This window comes from Spermophilus citellus, assembly GCF_964194105.1.
Source record: "Spermophilus citellus genome assembly, chromosome: 1".
NCBI classification, from domain to species: domain Eukaryota; kingdom Metazoa; phylum Chordata; class Mammalia; order Rodentia; family Sciuridae; genus Spermophilus; species Spermophilus citellus.
In genome coordinates this window covers 220,916,478-220,937,956 of record NC_138182.1, presented here as the reverse complement: position 1 = coordinate 220,937,956, position 21,479 = coordinate 220,916,478, and the positions used below count along the sequence as shown (strand labels likewise).

Below are 21,479 nucleotides of genomic sequence, written 5' to 3'. Positions count from 1 at the left end.
TTCTCCGCGGACACAACATCTTTTTTTTTTATTGTTGGTCGTTCAAAACATTACATAGTTCTTGATATATCATATTTCACAGTTTGATTCAAGTGGGTTATGAACTCCCATTTTTACCCGGTATACAGATTGCTGTGTCACATCAGTTACACTTCCATTGATTTACATATTGCCATTCTAGTGTCTGATGTATTCCGCTGTGTATCCTATTCTCTACTATCCCCCCTCCCCTCCCCTCCCCTCCCCTCCCCTCCCCTCTTCTCTCTCTACCCCCTCTACTGTAAATCATTTCTTCCACTTGTATTATTCTTCTCTTACCCCTCATTTCCTCTTATATGTAATTTAACATCTTTGTTTGTATGTGGTGCTGAGGATCCAACCGGGCCACACGCATGCCAGGCGAGCGCGCTACCGCTTGAGCCACATCCCCAGCCCTTCATTACTTCTTTACCTGCGTTTACACCTTGTGTTTTACAACAAATACAATTCTACTGTTTACAGGAGCAGATGTGTTTTCCCTCAGATGTTTATTATCTCACCCCTATAATTTCTAGTCATTCTGTAGTCTTTCCCCTATTCCTACTATTTTCCTCCAACGTGTACACATACACACTTTTTTTCCCCCTGAGATATGTGCCACAGATGGTACTACTGTCGATACTCGAATTCCTAACTTCTCCCCCATTCTTAAGTTTTCAAGTGGTGGACACGTGTATGCGTTTAATCGTGGTGTTCGTGGTACTTTTTGCAATGTTCGCTGGCATGGCTCCCTAGCCTCTCAGGGGAATGCTAGTGGCACTACATTCTTGCTGTTGCTCTACTCTTGCTCTTCATTGATCACTCTTTTATATTCGGATATTAGAAAATGTCTTGGAGGACAGCGTGCAGGGACCCTTGAAACCGCTAGTACCCCTTCCCCCAAGTTTCCCCCTGCCCTCAGCTCCTCCTCCGCAATGAGCCGCCTTTGTCCTCCACCAAGAGCTCAGCCAAACTCAGGTTAGCCGGGCTGGGGAGCCAGGGGGCACGCGAACGAAGTGAGGGGCGGGGCCTTGGTTCCGGTCAACGCTCGCGGCAAAGGGGTCTAGACCCAGCACACCGCGTCCAAGCCCCGGCCTGGTCGGCCCTGAGCGCGCGGCCGACGACGTCATGGGCCTGCGCGGGGCGCTCCCCTAGGCGCGCGGGAAAACCCAGTACGCATGCTCCGACTCGGTACTTGTTGGTGGCTGCCGCGGGAGGGAACGCGCCCTTCTGGTGGGCCTCCCTCGCCGAGTGGGGTTTCGCTCGGTCGCCGCCGCCCTCACGGCCCCCTTGGGCCCATCTCCTGTGTCCCTCCTCCCTGGGGCCGCACGCGCGGCGGTGTCCTCACGGGGCGCTAGGTGTCGGTCCCCGCCTCCCCTCCCCCAGCCCCGTCGCCCCGCCCGCCAGGCTGGGCTGCGGGGTCAGGGGCCGAGCGGAGCGGGGTGAGTATTCCCACAGCCAATGCCGCCATCCTTCTCCCAGCTCTGCTTCTCGCACCGTCCTCACCCCACTCCTAGGACCGGGAGGAAGGGCGGGAGTGGGTGGGCGGGAAGCAGCCCAGTCCGGAACAAAAGGCCGGGGAAGCGGGGCCCTCGCCCAAGAACTGCGGGCCCGCGCGGGCTGCAGCGCTGGAGCTGCTGCTCGGGCGAGTGACCAGGGCGCGCGACCCAGCGCCCCTTGGGCCCCAGCCGCGCAATCAATGTCTTCAGTACTCCGGGGGGGGGGGGGGGCGCACTCCGAGGCCTCACCCTTGGTTAGTTACAGTCTTAAAAGTCTTACTGATAGCAAGCCTTTGTGCGTGTAACATTGAAACAAAGGATATTAAATTACTGGAGAGTCCCACTTGAAGGGGTTTCAGATTCATTAAGTGGAGGAGGAATACTCTGATATTTATAGCTAGCACCACCCTTCCTAGAACTTATAAAAACAAAAGGTGGGATAAGGTGATGAGGAATAGTTAACCGACTTGTAGAAACATTTTTAGTTGTGGTTTAAAAAAGTATGTGTACACACACACACACACACACACTCACTCACTATGAAAATTTTGAAAATAAGGTCAAAGGATGGCTACATGTCCTTTCAAAATCAAAAGGGAGCTTTGTTCATAAGGGCCACATAACATTGCATTGGTTAAGGTTTCAGGGTTTAGACTTCTATAATTACATCTTGTTGACTAATTGAGATACAAATTATTTCTGACTGGGAGAATATAACTCCTGAAAGGTTGTGGTTTCTTAGGATAGCAATCTTAAGCTTTTTTTGTTTGGTTTGGTTTTTTTTTTTTTTTTTTTTTTTTTTTTTTTTTTTTTTTTGAGCCCAGGTCTTGCTATGTTGCCCCGCTGAGATCTCCAATTCCTGGACTCAAGTGATCCAGAGTAATTGGGACCACAGGCTCCATCATTTTCTTCAATTTACCATTTAGCTTGCTCCTTCATTATCAGTTCAGCATATCTCTGCTAAAGACACACTTGGTCTGAGTCATGCTTATAACTATTATAGTTTGACAACAGCCTCCAGTTTTTAGTGGCAAACGTTTAAATTTATGCTATTCAGGGTTGGAGAACATAGGCCCTATGCACTACTCAAATCTATCATGGAATTCTAGGTAGAAGAATCACTCCCTCCTTGCTTCCAAATTGAAACTTGAGTACTGAGAAATTTAAAAATCTGCAAAGTACACAGTTTAAAATTGTTAATTTGTATTTTAATTGAAGAAACTAGTAGAAATAGTTCTGAACTGGATTCATTTGGATATGGAAATGTTACAAGATTATTTCCCTGTCCCCAGCTTTCCAACTATCATCTTCTGTTTTATTTACCATAATCTTAACAGATCTTGCTGGATGATGGGACGATTGAATTAGGCGCGCGCAGACACACACACCATTGTGTGTGTGTGTGTATTGGGGGTGGTGGACTCGGATTTAACCCAAGGGTGCTCTACCACTGAGCTACACCCCCAGATGTTTTATATTTTATTTTTTATTTTTATTTTGAGACAGAGTCTCACTAAACTGCCCAGGCTGTGCAACTTGAGATCTTCCTGCCTCAGTCTCCTGGTTTGCTAGGATTACAGGCATGGACCACCTCACCTAGCTAGGCATAATGTTTTGTGAAATTGTATCTTGATAGCAGTTCCTAATGCTTAGTAAGTTTCTGAGAAAGCACCATTTTAGGAAAAACAAGTAGGATGAAACTTATATAAGTAGATTGCTTTGGATTAGGGTTGCTTTTATTATCAATATCTTTGAAGCTTCCAGATATGTTTAGGACCTTAGAGGTTGTATTTGAATCATAAATATAATCAGGAACCATATAAGAAGAGATATAGAGATCATCTGTTGAAAACAAATGTATTAGGGGTCAAGCAGGCTGGGTATAAAACAACTGGAAAGTAGGGGAATGGAAAATAAACTACCTGAAGGTATCCTTTTTGCAGAGAAGTTGCTAGAAATAGGCAGCAGCAGAGGCTTCTCTAATGTTCCTGGCATCCCAGGCCTTGAAGTGTCTGATTGAATTAGTTATAGGATCCAAGAAGAGTAATTACTAATATGAATTTAGCTTTGAAGTTAGGATTATTTTATATCACTGTCATGTAATATCTTTCCAAGAAAACCTTTTTAATATCCTTTCTGAGCTCAATAACCTACAATGGTTTCTTATTGTTCACTGTTTTAAATGGAATCTCCTTTGAGTTTTAAGGCCGTTTATAAACTGCTTGTTCCCTGCCTCCCAGATTTTCCTGTAATCCTCAATCTTCTCTCTAGTTAGTCTCTTTACTTGCTTACTTAATGTCATTTTAACCTGTTCCTATGTTCACTGCCACCCCCACTCCTATTTCTACCTTACTGCTTTCCTTTGATTGCCTCTTATAAGTCAGGAATTAGCTGAAATCTAAGTCTTCTAGGGCATGATTCTGGGTACATACTACCCTAGGCCACCCTTAATAGCTATTATCTTGGGGCTGGGAGTGTGGCTCCCTGTTAAAGTGCTTCCCAGGCATATAAGAGGTCCTGGGTTTGACCCCAGTAGTACAAATAAGAAAACAAAAATATTAGGCCAGGTGCAGTGGCACATGCCTGCAGTACCTGTGGCTAAGGAGGCAGGAGGATTGAAAGTTTGAGGCCAGCCTCAGCAACTTATCAAGTTCCTCAGAAATTTAGCAAAACTCTGTCAAAAACAAACAAATTAAAAAAAAAAAAAACTGGGGATGTGGCTCAGGGGTGAGTGCTCCTGGTTTCAATTTCTGATACCCCCCTTTCTCCTCAAACAGAGCAAAACATAACAATTTACCTAAGTGCTATGAGGATTGGAGTTACCACAGTTCTTGATGAAGGCTTAATATATGCTATTTTAAATTATTGTTTTAATCCATACACAGTCTTTATATGATGATTATATAATTTGTCATCATTTTTTACTGTCTTATTCTCTAATGTTCTTCAGCTTGAAGCTTTTTTAAAAAAATTTGATTACAAACTGTTGAAGGCAAAAAGCATGTACTAGTTTTTGCAGTACTAGAGAATGAATGCAGGGGCTCTTTACTGCTAGGCTACATCTTCACCTTGTTTTATTTTTTTCAGACAGGGTCTCTCTAGATTGCCTGGGCTGAACTTGAACTTGAAATTCTCTTGACTCAGCCTCCTAAGCTGACTGTGCTACTATTATCCTGACTATTCCTATTATCCATTTTTCTCTGTTGATTATAGTTTTAAGTTTATATCCTATTTTATTCCAAAAATATTTGAGGTAGCTTATAAACATATGTAATAGCATGCAGAATAAACTATGTGCCATGGTGCTTGCATGTAACCCCAGCTACTCTAGAGGCTGGTGTAGGAAGATCACAAGTTCATGGCCAGCCTTGGCAATTTAGAGAAACTCTGTCTCGAAATGAAAACTTTTTAAAAAGTAGGCCTGGAGATGTACCTCAATGGTAGAGCACCTCAGGGTTCAATTTCTAGTACCACAGGAAGAAAAGAAAGATAACAGGGTCATGAAACTATGAAGTTTGGAATAGAAAGGTGAGATTAGGATAAATGACATAGAAATATTTTTTGTGAAAAGCTGACTTTTTTTTTTTTCTTGGTATAGTTGTTAAAGGTAGGCCACAGCCAATATGATTTTCATGGTTGTGAAATTAAAGAAGGAAATGCTACTTGCTCTACAAAAAGCATTTTCTGTGTTAAAATCATTGTGCATCCATTGTCTGAGAAGGCTCTAGTACTATGAATTTCCACTTATACAAACCTCATTGAACTCTGTAAATTGTCATATTTGAGTAAAATGAAAACATAAACTTAAACCACCAACTAACTTCTAAAGGCTTTCAACTGGAATAAAATAAATAAGGCTACTGTTCCATTTTAGCCAGTCAAATATTGCCTTGCTCTGTATTTACTTCATAAAAACCTTTCCCTGTGTTTGTTTGATGGAGCCCCAAACTACTTGCATTCTGGAGCTGCCTAATTTATGAACTGCTGTCTACCCAAATAAATTCTTTAACATTTTAATGTGCCTCGGTTTATCTTCTTATGCTTGGAAGTAAATATTTGGTGAGTGAAATGCAATTTGTGATTAAAAAAAAAATGTTAAAGGATACTCTTGAGAAGCCCTAGAGTTAAGTTCTCCAAACTTGGACTTGTTAAGTAAGCCATAACCAACTTTCCAGTGTTTATCAAAGGACCAAAAGTGTTTTTTTGTTTTTGTTTTTGGTTGGTTGGTTTGTTTGGACTGGGCATTGGATGCAGGGACACTTTACCACTGAGCTATATCCTCAGTCCATTTTTAAATTTTAAAATTTTGAGACAGATTCTGGCTAAATTATTGAGTTTGCCACTAAATTGCTGAGACTGGCCTTGAATTTGTAATCCTTTTTCCTCAGCCTCTCAAATTGGTGGGATTATAGGTGTGAGCCACTGTGCCCAGTTGTAGTAGCATTTTTATGGACAGTTCTTCATTGTGTGGGACTGCCCTACACTTTGTAGGATGTTTATTATACCAGCTCCCTGAGCGCTAAAAGGTAATAGTAAACTGACTCCTCTTTCATTCTCTCTTTCTTTCCCTTCCTTCTTCCCTCCTTTCTTTCTTTCTGAGGTAATGGGGATTTAACCCAGAGGCACTCTAACACAGAGCTATATCCTCAGCTGCCTTATCTGTTTCCTTGTTTTCTATTTTAGATAATTCTTTTTTCAAGGCTCCCCTCACTCCCAGTACTGGGAAGTGAACCCAGAGTGCTCTACCACTGAGCTACATCTCCAGTCCTTTAATTTTATTTAGAGGCTGGGTCTCCCTAAATTGCCCCAACTTGCCTTGAACTTTCTATCCTCCTGCCTTACCTTCTTGAGTAGCTGGGATTATAGATATGTGTCACAGGGCTAGGTTCTTTTATAGATAATTCCTAAATTTTCCCCTGATACTCAGTTTAAGCCCATTACAGAAACAAACTTTTTCTCTTATACTTTATGAAAGTGCCCCTGTTTTCATACGTAAGTGCTTCCTCTTGATTCCATGTTGATATTGATAGTTTTGGTTCACTCACCTTGACAAGGGACTCCTCTGGAGAGGGGTTGATGGTCAGAGTGAGCAAGTGCCCCTTCAGCTCCCTTACTACATTTAGATTCTTCCTCTAGATGTTAGGTTGGAGAGCAGGAGGATGTCTATGACCAAATATATAAAGGGTAGATTTTTTTTTTCCTGTACTCAGAAGAAACTTTCCTTTCCAATTGATAATTTATTTATTTATTTGGTACTGGGGATTGCTTCTGGGGCACTTAACCACTGAGTCACATCCCCAGCCCTTTTAAAAACATTTTGAGGCAGGGTGTCACTAAGTTGCTTAGGGCCTTGCTAAATCAATTGTAACAGGAGTTTACTTGATGCTTTGACCATATCCCTTATGGCTTTGAAACTTACCTGTTTTTTCTTTTTCCCAATCTCCTTCTCCCTGGTCTTCTCCTCCTTGATCTTCTTTTCCCTAACCTTCTCCTCCCTCATCTTCTTTTCCCTGATTTTCTCCTTCCTGATCTCGTCTCCCAAATCTCATTTTCTCTAAATCACTTCTATAAAAGCCCCTGTTCCTGCTGATGAGCAGAATCACAGCCTTTGGGACAGGAGTACTCTGTGTTTCTCCTTTGCTAGCAAAGCAATAAATTGTCTTTTTATTTTTTCTGAAAACTACATTTTTTTTCCTTTATCCATTATTGATGGACACCTGGGCCGGTTTCATAATTTTCAGTCCTTTTTACTTTTAATTTAGAGACTGGGTCTTGCTAATTTGTCCAGACTGGCTTCGCACTTGTGATCCTCCTTACCTCAGCCTCCTGAGTGGTTGGGGTAATGGGCATGTGCCATTGTACTTTGCTTACTACTGGCTTGGTATCACAGCATTCAGTTTACCACATGGCTTTACTTTTTATTTCTAGCCATGCATGTTACATTATTGAGAGAGAACTGCTTTAAAGGAGGATTACTGGGGCTGGGGCTGTAGCTCAGTGGTAGAGCGCCCACTTTGCACGTGTGAGGCATTGAGTTCGATCCTCAGCATCACATAAAAATGAAGATATTGTGTCCAAATACTAATATATATATATAAAACACACACACACACACATACACACACACACACACACACACACACACAAAAGAGGATTACCAATGGGTGTTGGAAACTAATAGAGAAAGTGCAGCTCAAAGTATTTCTCTGAAGGGAATACAGAATGGTGAAGTGAAATGTCTTCTTATCTTCTTCCTAATGGGATGTCCTGCTATAGAAGTCAGAGCAAACATCAGCTACCAATAGAGATTCTTCACTTCCAGTCCAGGTACAATATTGCCTCCTGTTTAACTTTGATTTGGGATATGTGTTATGGAAGAGAGAGAGAACTGAACCCTGCTGTCAAGACTGACTGGACTGGGTGTGCTGGGTGTGGTGGTGCATACCTATAATCTCAGTGACTTGGAGGATGAGGCAGGAAGATTGCAAGTTTGAGGCCAGCCTTCATAATTTAGGGAGGCCCTGAGAAACTGAGACCCTGTCTCAAAATAAAAAATAAAAATGGGGATGTAGTTTGGTGTTAAACCCTCCACTCCCTGAGTTTTATCCTCATTATCAAAAAAACAAAAACAAAACTGAATAGAATGCCCCTTTTTGGATGCTTCCCTGAGCTCTTTATTGGATTGCCCAGGTCTATGCCTTCCATGCCCCACCCAGGCTGCCAAATACCTTAAAATTCAGGTTTTTTCATTAACTCTATCAAAATGATTCATTGATTTGGTCTTTCTCTGTTTCCATTGAACCCAGAGGCACTTTACTACCAAGCTAAATCCCAGATTTTTCATTTTATTTTTTAAAATTTTAAGACAGGGCTTCACTTTGTTGCTTAGGGCATTGGTAAATTGCTGAAGCTGGGTTTGAACTTGTGATTCTCCTGCTTCAGCCTCCCAGATTGCTGGGATTACAGATGTGGCTTGGTCTCAGTTTTCTAGCATGAGTATCCCTCAGATTTTCTCTGATACTGATTAAAAATGCATATTTTGAGGCCTGCAGAATCAGGTAATCTTTTTGGCTAGGGCCTAGGATTCCATATTTAAATTGTACCCTAGGTGTCTCCTTGCTCTCTAAAACTGGAAGACTTCTGCACAAGGAACTTGCTAGTTAAGTGGTTAACCAATCTAAGTGAATTCAAGCCAAATTGTCATTAAGGTAATGAATTGATCAAAATAATCCATTCCTATATTTATAGTAAAGTAAAATTCTTGTTAGGAAGGACAAGTAGAGGTTGCCTAACTTTATCAGTCAAAAATGATCTTAAATATTTAAAATACATAGCATGTTCTCTGATATTCACAGTTTTGTAAATGATCTTAAATTCTGAGAAATTTAGTTATATTTATTACAGTGATTTGGTCTCAATTTTGATTCTGATACACACTGATTTATAGATTCATCAAAAGAAATGTCTTGGGCTGGGAATATGGCTCAGTGGTATAGTGCTTACTTAAGTGTATGAAGCCCAGGATTCAGTGCCTGGTGCCACCAAAAAAAGAAAAAAAAAAAAAAGCTGAGAAAAGATAGATTTTTTGACCAAAACAACAACACAAAACAACAACAACAACAAAAAGCAAAAAATTAGCCAGTGTGATGGTTCATGCCTGTAATTCTAACAAACTCTGGAGGCTAAGGCAGGAGGATTGGATATTCTACATCAGCCTCAGCAACTTAGTAAGATCCTGTCTCAAAATTAAAAAAAAGAAAATAATAATAAAAGACTAGGGATGTAGCTCAGTGGTAAAGTGGCCCTGGTTTTAATCCCCAATGCTACAAAAACAAAACAACCCCCCCCCATTAGATTAAAAATCACATATAAGCCAGGCATGGTGGCACATGGAAGGCTGAGGCAGGAGGATACCAAGTTTAAGATCAACCTAAGCAATTTAGCAAGACCCTGCCCCAAAATAAAATGGGGCTGGGTATGTTGGGGATGTGTCTTAGTGTTTAAGTGTCCCATGGGGGTTCAATCCCTAATATAAAAAAAATCACAAACAATATATGGAGAGTGTGGTAGTGAAAAAAAGTTTTTAATTGAAAAGAATCATTTGAACAATGATTATAAATAAAGTTAGAATTCACTCGGTCTGCTTTTCTGAAAAGACATTTTTGGATAGCACCAGAGTAAGTTTCTTCATATTGTCTTGTCTGAGGGTTAACCTATAGTTTGGAAAGACTAGGCTTACCTGGTAGGGAAAAGTCATTTCTCCCCAATCTTTAGACTCTACTGAAGCAGTTGAAAAAATATTTTGAAAACAAACCCAAAAAACCAAATCTTTTCATTTAGAGTAAGAATCAAGCAAAATAGATGTATTAATAATTTATACTTTATGACAGGAGCTCTGAATCATTTTCTAAGTCCTATTTAAAATTAGAAATGAGAGGTTTATTGTTTAAGATGAGATCAGTATTGAAATTTGTCTTTTTACCAATAGTTCACATGTGTTCTGTTGTTAACTGTTCTGAATTTAGTTTAAGATTGCTTAAATCTGGAAACACAGGGCACTTCACATGTCTTGGGTTTTTCATTTGCTAAGTAAGGATTATTCTTGCTTAATAAACTGCAGTTATAGTTATTCCTATTTTTTGCTCAATTTTTAGCTATCTCATAATAGGAAGCTCTAAGATTATAATTTCTGCTTTAAATAGTCAGTGAATTTGATAGAGGATCAAAGAGTAAAACAACTTGAAAAGTATGTATGAAAGTGTTGATTGAATTATATTTTCATCTTTAATGACTTGAAATATTCTTAATCAAAGAAACAATTATTCAATGGTATTTCATTATTGTACATTATGGTGATTCAAGTTGAGATAGATATCTTTTTAATATATATTATAGTTTCTGATTTTGTAATCAAGCAGTGTTTGTATTACTGTATATAACATCCTTCAGCAAAGCCTAGTCTGTACATGATTTAAAAAGTCTTCAACTAAATATTAATTAGTGTTTTGATATTGAGTCATCTTGCTTGTAGCACAGTGCTGTTAATTAGATAAACTGTGGCTATTGAGTGAAATTTTATGTTTCAACTAACATTTTCAATATTTCAGTAAATCCCAAGTAACTGGAGGGCTTAAGAAATAAGTGTGTTTACTTGTTCTCTTTTGTTATTAAGAGCTTAGGGGGCTGGGGTTATGGCTCAGTGGTAGAGCACTTGCCTGGCATGTTTGAGGCACTGGGTTTGATTCTCAGTACTGCATATTGATAAGTTCATTAAATAAAGGTTCATCAACAACTAAAAATAAATAAATAAAAAATAAAAAAGTGCTTGCTTACAGTCAGGCATGGTGGTGCATGTCTGTAATCCTAGTGACTTGGGAGGCTCTGGCAGGAGGATAGAAAGTTTGAGATCAGCCTCAGAATTTAGTGAGGCCCTAAGAAACTTAGTGAGATCCTGTCTCAGTATAGAAAATAAAAAGGGCTAGGGACCTGGCTCAGTGGTTAAATGCCTCTGGGTTCAATCCAGGTACCAAATAAATAAATAAATAAATAAAATAAAAAAGTCAAGTATTCTTTAATTTAGTACCTGTTAATAGATCTCAGGATAATCATCATACAGTTGGATGAACTATTCTGACTTTCCATGTCAGTCTTCTGTTTTATTTTCAGTATTGGGGTACTGAACTACACCCCCAGCCCTTTTTTGTTTTTCTGTGACATGGTCTCACTATGTTGCCCATGCTGGTTTTAAACTTGTGATCCTCCTGCTTCAGCCTTCCAAGTCACGGGGATTACAGGCATGCACCACCACACCCAGTTTCCAATTTAGCTCTGCATCCTAGCTCTGAGGGATGGAATAGGTTCTTTTGCCATCTATGTGATCCTGATATAGAGTCACTATTTCCAGTCTAGATTTTTCTTTTCTTCTGAGTTCAAGGCTTATCTCAAAATGCCTGCTAGACTCCTTTACTTGCACATCCCACAGACATTTCAAACTCCAATTCATTTTTGGCTAAATGAATCCTACCTCTCTAAAACTTGTTCTTCCTCTAGGGATTTCTGTTGTAGTCATTACACCACCACATACAGCAGGAAACTTGGAACCATTTTTGAATCTTTTCTCTTCCCTCTCCCTCACATACCAAAGCTTGTCAGCAGTAATAAGTATATTATCAAAATGATACTGATGCCAGGCACAGTGGTACACACCTGTAATCATAGAGACTTGGAAACCTGAGGCAGGAGTATAGTAAGTTTGAGGCCACTCTTGGTAAATTGTCTCAAAATAAAAAAAAAAATAATAAAAATAAAAAAGACTGGGGATAAAGTTGAGTGGTAAGGAACCCCAGGGTAAAATCCCTGGTACCAAAAAGAAAAAAAAAAGTTATGAAACCCAGGTTTAGAGTCTCATCTCACTGAAAAACCAATGTCAGAGAGGAGTGTTAGGGAGAAAGGATTTATTCAGTGGCTGAAGAATGGAGAAGAGGGAGCTTTGCTTACAAATCAGCTTCTCAACTTCAGTGGGCGGAAAGGATACAGATACTGGATAGGAATAATGAGGGAGAGGGATAAGCTAATAAAGGGGAGGAATATTCATGTCTTTTCTGGGAATCGATGGCAATCTTCCAGGAACTTGAGTGCCACCTTTTGTCATTCCTTTTATAGTCTGGTGTTTCTAGTTATGGTGGCTGGTAGGTGCCTTCGAGGAAGAGTGGCGTGGAGGAGGGAGACTACACAAGTCTAGGTCAAGATAGCCCTGTACTACTGTTTAGGACAAACATTTCTCAGATGATTAACATGTCTACATGCAGAGCTGAGTAGAATCTGACCCAAAGATTAAGGCAACAAAGGAGACAGACCCAATATGAAGACAGGGATGCCAAGCCTTTTCATTCCTTTCCAGTCCCCCATCAGATATCTGTAGGTCTAAATGAAGAGTTAGTGTTTTCAGCACTGATTTCAGGTCCCCAGAGAAAAACCTAGTCAATGGTTGGGCGTAATCTACAGCAAAACTAGTGAGGGAGTAATAATGTATTGCCCAGCTGTGTGATCTCCCAAAATTATTGATTTTTAAGTCAATTAAGGACAATTGAAGCCATGCCTGGGTGATGCATGCCTATAATCCCAGCAACTCCAGAAGCTGAGTCAGGTGGATCACAAGTTCTAGGCCAGTGTTAGTAACTAAGCAAGGCTCTAAACAACTTAGTGAAACCCTGACTCAAAATAAAAAGGGCGGGGGATGTGGTCAGTGGTAAAGTGCCTCTAGGTTCAATTACCCAGTACCAAAAACAAGTGAAGATAGAGGATATCTATCTAAATATATATATATATATATATATATATATATATATATATATATATATATATATATATTTTTTTTTTTTTTTTTTTCTGGTACCAATGTTTTCTGAATTCCTCCCTCCTCTTCTGCTCTACCACAAATCTTTGGCTTTATTTAGCATCACAGTGTCTCTTGGATTACCATAAAAGACTTTCACCTGTTTCATTCCTTCAGGCAAGACTGCAGAATCACTGGAAGTCAGAATGCAAATCTGATTAGTGTACTTCCACTTTCAAAACTCCTATGAACCCTCAGGCTAGGGACCCTGGTCTTTATCAACACAAGTTCTTCCAATACCCTCTCTCTACCTCTAAATTTCAAACAAGAGTTCCTCAATTAAAAAAACTTTCTCTTTATGCAGTCTTTTACACATTCTGTTCCCATCATCTCCCCACTTTTGTTTGGTTAACTGCTTTTTTTTTTTTTAAGTATTTTTTGTGATGTCACTTTCTCAACTTTTGTCTGCATTGAATTTTGACAACTTTAAAACCAGAATTCTGTGTGTAATCTGGAGATTTCACTTACATTTAGGAATTTTGATGAATGCCTCAGTGGGAGTCCCTGCAATTGTGTCTTCTGCATTACCCTCCTGCGTTGGTGCTTTCTCTTCCTAGCCTGTTCTCCCACTCTCCCAGAAGCACATATTCATAGTAAAGAAATTTATCTTAACTCAACCCACCTACTACATATTCTGTGGTGTTAAAAAGTGTTTCTAGGAAACTGAATTCTGTGGTCAAAAGAGAAACATTTAGCTAATGTTTCCCATACCACACTATGCCTTGTGTATCTCCAGCTTGGGGGATGGTTCATACAATGTGGATTGGTTTTCATATATAAATCTCAAATAATAGTAATATCTTTATTAGTGCCTCTACAAACTAGATTGTATTAAGTGTGTTTTGTAATGCTAGTGGTTGAATCCAGGGCCAGGCAAGTGCTCTACCACTGAGTTTCATCCCTAGCTTTAAAAGAAAGTGGGCTTTCAAAAAAACTCTGAAGCCCTTTAAGTGGAAACTACTTTTTTCTCCATCTCACATGACTCTGGGTGTGAAGATTGCTGATAGCCCCCAATTTCCTGATACCAATGTTTGGTGATTACTTCCTTCAACCTCATGTAAAAGGCCCTACTCCTTTGAGGCTCATTTAATTCAGTTCTACAAGTTATGGCAAGGTCAGTTTTTCTTCTTACCTGCTATCTCTGTTTAGTGGTATGACCTTTAGTGTCACCTTGAGAAGGATCCAAGCCTCATGTTTCTTTAAACTTCCAGATCTCTCATCATGTTCATCTCCAAACTACTATATGTACTCACTCCCATGGTACTTACAACTGAGACCATCGGATTCTAATATCTATATAGTCTTCCCATTTTTCCCATTTCTCTCCTTTTACTACAGTTCTTTAATTTTTCTATATCTTTTTTTTTGAACCCAGGTGTGCTCTACCACTGAGCTACATCCCCAGCTCTTTTAATTATTTATTTTTGATTACAAGATAGGGCCTCACTATGTTGTTGAGGGTCTTGCTGAATTGCTCTGAGGTTTGCCTCAAACTTGAGATCCTCTTGAGTCACTGGGATTACAGGTGTGCATCTCTATGCCCAGACCTTTTTGGCATATCATATTCTTCAATTCTTCTATGTTTTCTCAGTCCCTTCAACCTCTTTCCTACCTAACCTAGACTTTTGAGCTATTCTCACAAGCATTTCCTTTCACCACCTACACTCTTGTCCTTCTATTGAATCAACCCAGCAAAAACACAACTTTTTTTTAGTGGTGCTGTGGATTGAATCAGGGCTTCCCACATAGTAGGCAAGTGCTTTAGTATACGACTATATCCCCAGCCTCCAACTTTATATTATTAATAATGTACCTTCTCTGTGCTGATTCCCATACTCGGAGAGGGGGAGGCTGAACACTCTGAAGACAATCTCAACAATTCAGAGTGTGGCACTATAAATACATGGTCTCTACCCATGTTGAATCTTCACTTCCATTTGCTCATCCTTCATGCTGTCCTCTTGCCACACACAGTGGTGCACACCTATAATCTCAGTGACTTGGGAGAATGAGGCAACAGGATCACAGGTTCCAGGCCAGCCTCAGCAACTTAATGTTGACCTTCCATTTTCCTCACCAGCAATTCCAAATCTACACTAGTTTTCTTGGACGTTCCCCTTTCTCTGAACTCTTACTCTCTACAGCATGTTACCTGCCCCTGCATCAAAATGTCTTGTGACTTCTTCCTTAATTTTCAGTCTCCTTTTAAAGACTTCTCTGAATTTTATAGATATCAAATGCCTTTTCTTCACTTGAAAGGGGCAAGATGTCTAGTGTATTGTTGAAGTCCATCCTTCTGTGCCAAAACCCCTATCATGATGGGAGCAGGGATGCTTCATGTTCGGCATACTGCAGACAGTAGTTAGTGTTACAGAAAGAGACTGGACATTGTGACAGTTAATCTAGTGTGTTGTTGAATGGAGATTAGTTAAGAGAGTTTCTATTGTAGCTGGGCATGGTGACACATGTCTGTCATCTCAGCAACTCAGAAGGCTGGGGAAGGAGGAGCACAAGTTCTAAGCCAGCCTCAGCAACTTAGGCCCTAAGCAACACAACAAGACCCTGTCTCAAAATAAAAAATAAAAAGAACTGGGGGATGTAGCTCAGTGGTAAAGTGCCTCTGGGTTCAATCCTCAGTGCCAAAAGAGAGCAGGGTGGGGAGGAAGAGAGTGAAAGTTTCTACTATAATTGTTTTTCTTACTTATCTCCCTTTGTTCAAGGAATATATATTTTTTCATTTTAAAAAAATATTTAACCTTTATATAAGCACAGTGCCCACTATTTAATATATACTCAATGTGTATTTGTTGGACGAATGAATATATTCTTGTATAGGCTATACCTACCAAATCTGAATAAGCAGAACACTGATTTGGAAATCAGCTATTATAGACAGATTATTGACCCTGGGTCCAGATAGTTTTTTTCTCCCAGTATTGGTGATTGAACTTACAGGCACTCAACCACTGAGCTACATCCAGCCTTTTAATTTTTTAATTTTAGATAGGATCTCCCTAAGTTGCCCAGGCTGGCCTCAAACTTGTGAACCTTCTGTGTCAGCACCCTGCCCCTTCCCATGGCTGGGATTATAGGGATGTCCACCACATTGGGTCAAAATAAACTTTTTACTAAGTATAGGTTCTAGTAAAATATAATAGTGAGGATTTATGCTATATTCAACATCACCCTTGTCATTATTAAAAACATAGATGTGGGGCTGAGAGTGTAGTTCAGTGGTAGCATACATTTTTAGCATGCATGAGGCCCTGGACTCGATCCCAGAACTCAAACAAACAAACAAACAAAAAAATCAAAAACAAAAACAAAACACCAAAAACCAAACTAAACAAACCAAAAATCAAACAGAGGGAGAAAACCTCTCTATATACATATTTGTTACAAATCTAGGTTTTGAGTTTTCTTGTTGACTGATAAAGGAAATGAGAACATGGTGTGAAAGATGGAAACAGACCATTTTTTGGAATGGCCATGAAGTTATTTTCTATATTATTGTATAGCTCAAACTTTGTTTAAAGAAGTAAACCAATTAACAGAATTCCTTTTAGTATTTGTTCTTAAGCTGTTGCCAATACTGAGTTTTTATATTGCAGCTATCATTTAAAATGGAAGAAGATGAATTTTTTGGAGAAAAAACATTCCAGCATCATTGTTCAGAATTCATTAAACATTCACAACAGATAGGTGATGGTTGGGAATGGAGATCATCAAAGGTAAGAATAGAAAATTTTATTTCCTATTTCAGTTTAGGGTTACTTATTTTTGCTTATGAAACCTTAGTAATTGGCCAGGCCTGGTGGTGCTGGCCTTTAATTCAAGCTACTCCCAGGCTCAATCAAAAGGATTGTAAATTCAAGGCAGCAGGGCAGGATGGTATATGTTCTGAAAGCTCAGTTACTCTGGATGTTGAAGCAAGAGGACTGCAAGTTTGAGGCCAGCCTCAGCAATTTTGCAAGTCCCCAAGCCACTTAGCAAGATCCTATCTTAAAATAAAAAATTAAAAGGACTGGGGATACAGCTAAATGGTAAAGCATACCTGTGTTCAATTCCTAGTACAAAAAAAAAAAAAAAAAAAAAAAGTAAGTTCATGGCCAGCCTGGACAACTTAGTGATACAGTGTCTAAAAAAAAAAATAAAAGTGTGTGGGGAGAGGGCTGGCTGAGCTTGTTGCTTGAGTTCAATCCTTAGTAAAACACATACAAGAACAACAAACAACAACAACAAAAACAACAAACCTGGGCTGGGGATGTGGCTCAAGCGGTAGCGCGCTCGCCTGGCAGTGTGCAGCCCGGGTTGGATCCTCAGCACCACATACAAACAAAGATGTTGTGTCTGCCGAAAAACTAAAAAATAAATATTAAAAAAATCTCTCTCTCTCTCTCTCTCTCTCTCTCTCTCTCTCTCTCTCTCTCTCAAAACAAAACAAACAAAAAAACAAACCTTGGTAATTAAAATTAAGGTATAAGAGGTGGGTTGATTTAATAAAAGGCTTTGATTGAAGGATGTTTTAAAACAGATGTCTATTTTATTATTTGAACTATATTTACTCATTATTATTGGGTGAATGAAGTATTATCTAGAAAAGTCCTCAGGTGACCTGCTTTAATTTAATGGATAAGAATGCTTCTCTGACTGATTCTTCTCTCATGCTTTACATTTTTTTGTTTACATTATAAATTGTCATAGAAAACAATTGTGCAGAGAGTGAAAACATAATCCTGAAACCAAACTGTAGTCAAATAGGCACAAATTCTGAAATATTAGGGACTTTAGTAATTGGGGATATCTTAATAATGTAAACACATTCCAAAACAGTTTTTAAAAATTATATTTAGATATAACATTGAAGTGTATATTTCCACATATACAACGAGTCAATTTTTCTGTAAATTCTTTTTCTTCCCTTGCAGTGGTGGGGATTAAACCCAGTGCTCAGACATGTGAGGCAAGCCTTCTACCACTGAGCTATACCCCTAACCCCTGCCAAAAACTTTAGTTTCTTCTTTTTTGTTTGTTTGGATTACACTCAGGGTTGCTTAACCATTGAGTCACATACCCAGCCCTTATTTATTTAATTTGTGTATTTAATTTTTTTTTTAATGTGGTGCTGGGGAAGCACTCTATCACTGAGCCACAACCTTGGCCCCTTATTTTATTTTTTGAGACATGGTCTGTAAATTGCTGAGACTGGCTTTGGTTTTGTGATCCTCCTGCTTCAGCCTCCTGAGTCACTGGGATTATAGGCATGTTCCACCATGCCCTGCTGCCAGAAATCTGTTTCTTAGAAAAGTTTTCTCTTCTTGACATTTATCTGACTCTGGAAAAGTGATGAGTCCTGGTTCTCTGTGGGTTAGTTCTGTTTCATCTGTGCACTCAGAGAAACTTGAGAACAGTTTTGAACAGTTTCCCATGATATGGAACTGATCCAAGGAGATGCAGGAATTGATCAGGTTTAGAGTGTTACTGGGGAGAAAAGCCATGATATCCTTTTGGGTTATATGCCTATACTAAGCTTTGACAGAGTTGTTCATTGATCATTCAGAGGTCAGTCTCTTATAGTAGGTTCCAGCCCCACTCTCTGTTAGTGATTGGACAGGCCTTAAGCCCTTAAGGAATCTCCCTGTCCAGTATAATGTGACCTAGTTTTTACCTTATTATTCTTTTTTGGTACTAGAGGTTGAACTCAGGGATATTTTACCACTAAACTACATTCCCAGGCTCCCTCTTCTTTTTTTTTTTTTTTTTTTTTAATTTGGGAGAGGGTCTTACTAAGTTGTTGGGGCTGACCTTGAATTTGTAGTCCTTCTGCCTCAGCCTCTTGAGTTGCTGGGATTACAGGCATGTGCTATTGTGTCCTGTTTGTTCATTCCTTTTAGTAATTTCATTCCAGGTATTTAATAGTTTTGTTTATTACTGTGTTTGAATTTTCACTTATCTTTTTTGTTTTATTTGTAATGCTGGGAATCAAACAAAAGGCCTCTTGCATGCTAGGCAAGTGCTCTGTCACTGAGCTATAGCTCAAGCCCTTGACTTTTAATTCGTTTTCCTTCTGTGATTATTGCTGATATATAAAAGAATGAATACTTTTTTGGGTATTAATTTTGTATCCAGTCACCTTAGTGAATTTTCCTACTAGTTTTAGTAGTTTTTAAGTCATTTCTCTCAATTCTTATAGGTAGGATGAGATCTTTTGCAAATCAAAGGTCTTTATTTGTTGTTGTTGTTGCTTTGTTTATGATATTTTTCTTAATTCTTTTATATATCCACTAGAAAGTTATTAATAGTGATAACAGATCTCTTTGTCTTGAGCTTGATTTTGATATTAATGCTTCTGATATATGATGATTAAATAGAAGGTTGGTGGTTTATTCCATCAAATAATTTGTTTTTATTTTTTATTTTTGGTTAGGGATTGAATCCAGGTTCTCATCCATGCTAAGCACAATCTCTACCAATAAGTTACACCCCCAAATCAAGTATAGGTTTCTGATTCCTTTTGATCTGTAATAATTTATGTGGCTATACCTTGGGAACTTTCCTTTTCATCAGTTTTCTTTTGGGGATGGGTAGTACTGAGGATTGAATTCAGGAGCACTCTACCTTCACCCACATCCCCAGCCTCTCTCCTTCCTTCCTTCCTTCCTTCCTTCCTTCCTTCCTTCCTTCCTTCCTTCCTTCTTTCCTTCCTTCCTTCCTTCCTTCCTTCCTTCCTTCCTTCCTTCCTTCCTTCCTTCCTTCCTTCCTTCCTTTCTTTTTAAATTTTTTTTTAGTTGTAGAAGGACACAATACCTTTTTAAAACTTATTTGCTTTTATGCGGTGCTGAGGATTGAACTCGGTGATGAGGATTGAACCCAGTGCCTCGCACATGCTAGGCATGCACTCCACCACTGAGCTACAATCCCAGCCTTTTTTTTTTTCTTTTTGAATTTTTAAAATTTGAGATAGGGTTTCACTAAATTACTGAGGCTGGCCTTGAACTTGTGATCTTCCTGCCTTAGTCACTGGAATTATAGGCATGAATAACTACACCTGGCATTACCAGGTTTTCTTTTGTTTTTTCTTTTTTAAAGCTGGAGTCAGGATGATAAAAATTTCTGTTACCATTTCAGTGATCTAACAGAATGGTGAAGGTGAAGGTGAGGTATTTAGCTGCACTTCTGTGTGTGGGTGAGGTGGGGTGGGGGCTGGAGAGAATGTTCATGAGGGAAATTATATCTGTCAGAAGTTTCTGAACTGAAATTCTAAACCAATGCCTGGAGAACCAGTTTTCAGAATTTGTCTTTATTATTGGTCTATGGCTTATTTTTATTTTATTATTATTATTTTTATTATTTATCATTGCTTTAGTATTGCTATGGCTAAGTCTAGTTTCTTATTTGTTAACACTGACTGCTGCATGAGGAAAATTCTCTGCCCCTTGGAGTGAGAGTTACACCTCTAATTAAAGATAATTCTCTTTCATGTGGGGGTGAGCTCATGGATAGTATCAAAACTAAACAAAACTTTTCAGATGAAATCTCTATAGCCCTAGGGCTAGGAATGCAAACTCAATGTTTGTGGAGACCAAGGTGGTAATGTTAATGAGTCAAGCTGCCAGGGACAAAACAATATGGAGACCCAGGGCTAAGGTCTGTGGCTGCCTAGACTGCCTGTGCTCTGTGCATTGCCATGTTGGAATGTGGGTCCAAAATGTTACCAAATCTTGGAGCAAAAGGGAGTTCTTCAAGTTCAGAGGATATATATATATATATATATATATATATATATATATATATATATATATTTTTTTTTTTTTTTCAAGAACAGTAAAAATTCAGATTTGGGAGGAGAAATCTCTGAATTTTTAAATGTTGGCAGCTAATTTAGAAGATATTTTTTGAACCTCAGTGAGGCATGTTATATGAGCTGTGGATGGTCAGTTTATGACTTCTGGCATTAGGTGTTTGCATAGTGTGACTGGTTTCTTACCCAGCCCTACTTTATTGCATTCTATTGGTGTGAATTAGTGACAGGGCCTCCAGGATGTCTCTACCCTAGTTCAAGACTCTATACATCCTCATTTGTACCATTCAATAGCCTACCAACTCTTCTCCAATTCACTGGACAAATTGTAGCCATGGTTAACCTTTCAAAATATCTTTGATGGAGTCCCATTTTCTACATGATTTTTTTCCCTTTGTGTTCAGTCTGAGTTCTATTTATTCTATCACAGAATATAGAAACAACATAACAGAGTGTTCAAGATTCTATATTGTGGCTTTCTGCTAACTTTCCAACTCTACTACCACTCTAAAACTCATTTCCTTTTACTCTTTTTCCAAATTCCCAGAAATGAAGGAAAAGCTATTTTGAAAAATAAAGAAATTTTTATCATTGCTACCAAAGTGGGAGGGGGGATATCACCAAGTCATCATAAATGTTGATGATTTTCTGAAAGGTGAGCAACAAGATTGAAGGAAGAAATTAGATCCTGAAGCAGGGTTTAGAGAGGACTGTAGTGAAAGGGGAAAAGGGTAGTGGAACAAAAGGAGTGCTTCAGATTCAGAGG

The 21,479-nt window shown here is 39.1% G+C and overlaps 1 protein-coding gene across 4 annotated transcripts in view; it reads left to right on the top strand.

Moving 5' to 3' along the window:
* Positions 1-792: 792 nt before the first annotated feature.
* Positions 793-21,479, top strand: part of ATG10 (autophagy related 10) — a 300,282-nt gene continuing 279,595 nt past the window's right edge. For 2 of the 4 annotated variants that reach the window (XM_081294504.1, XM_081294501.1), the window contains exons 1-2: positions 793-1,460; positions 16,524-16,643. In XM_081294504.1, coding sequence (XP_081150630.1) covers positions 16,536-16,643 — 108 coding nt within the window. In that variant the 5' untranslated portion in view covers positions 793-1,460; positions 16,524-16,535. Of the gene's footprint in view, positions 1,461-7,793; positions 7,845-16,523; positions 16,644-21,479 lie in introns of all 4 variants that reach the window. The other 2 variants (XM_081294502.1, XM_081294503.1) reach the window with 2 other exon arrangements.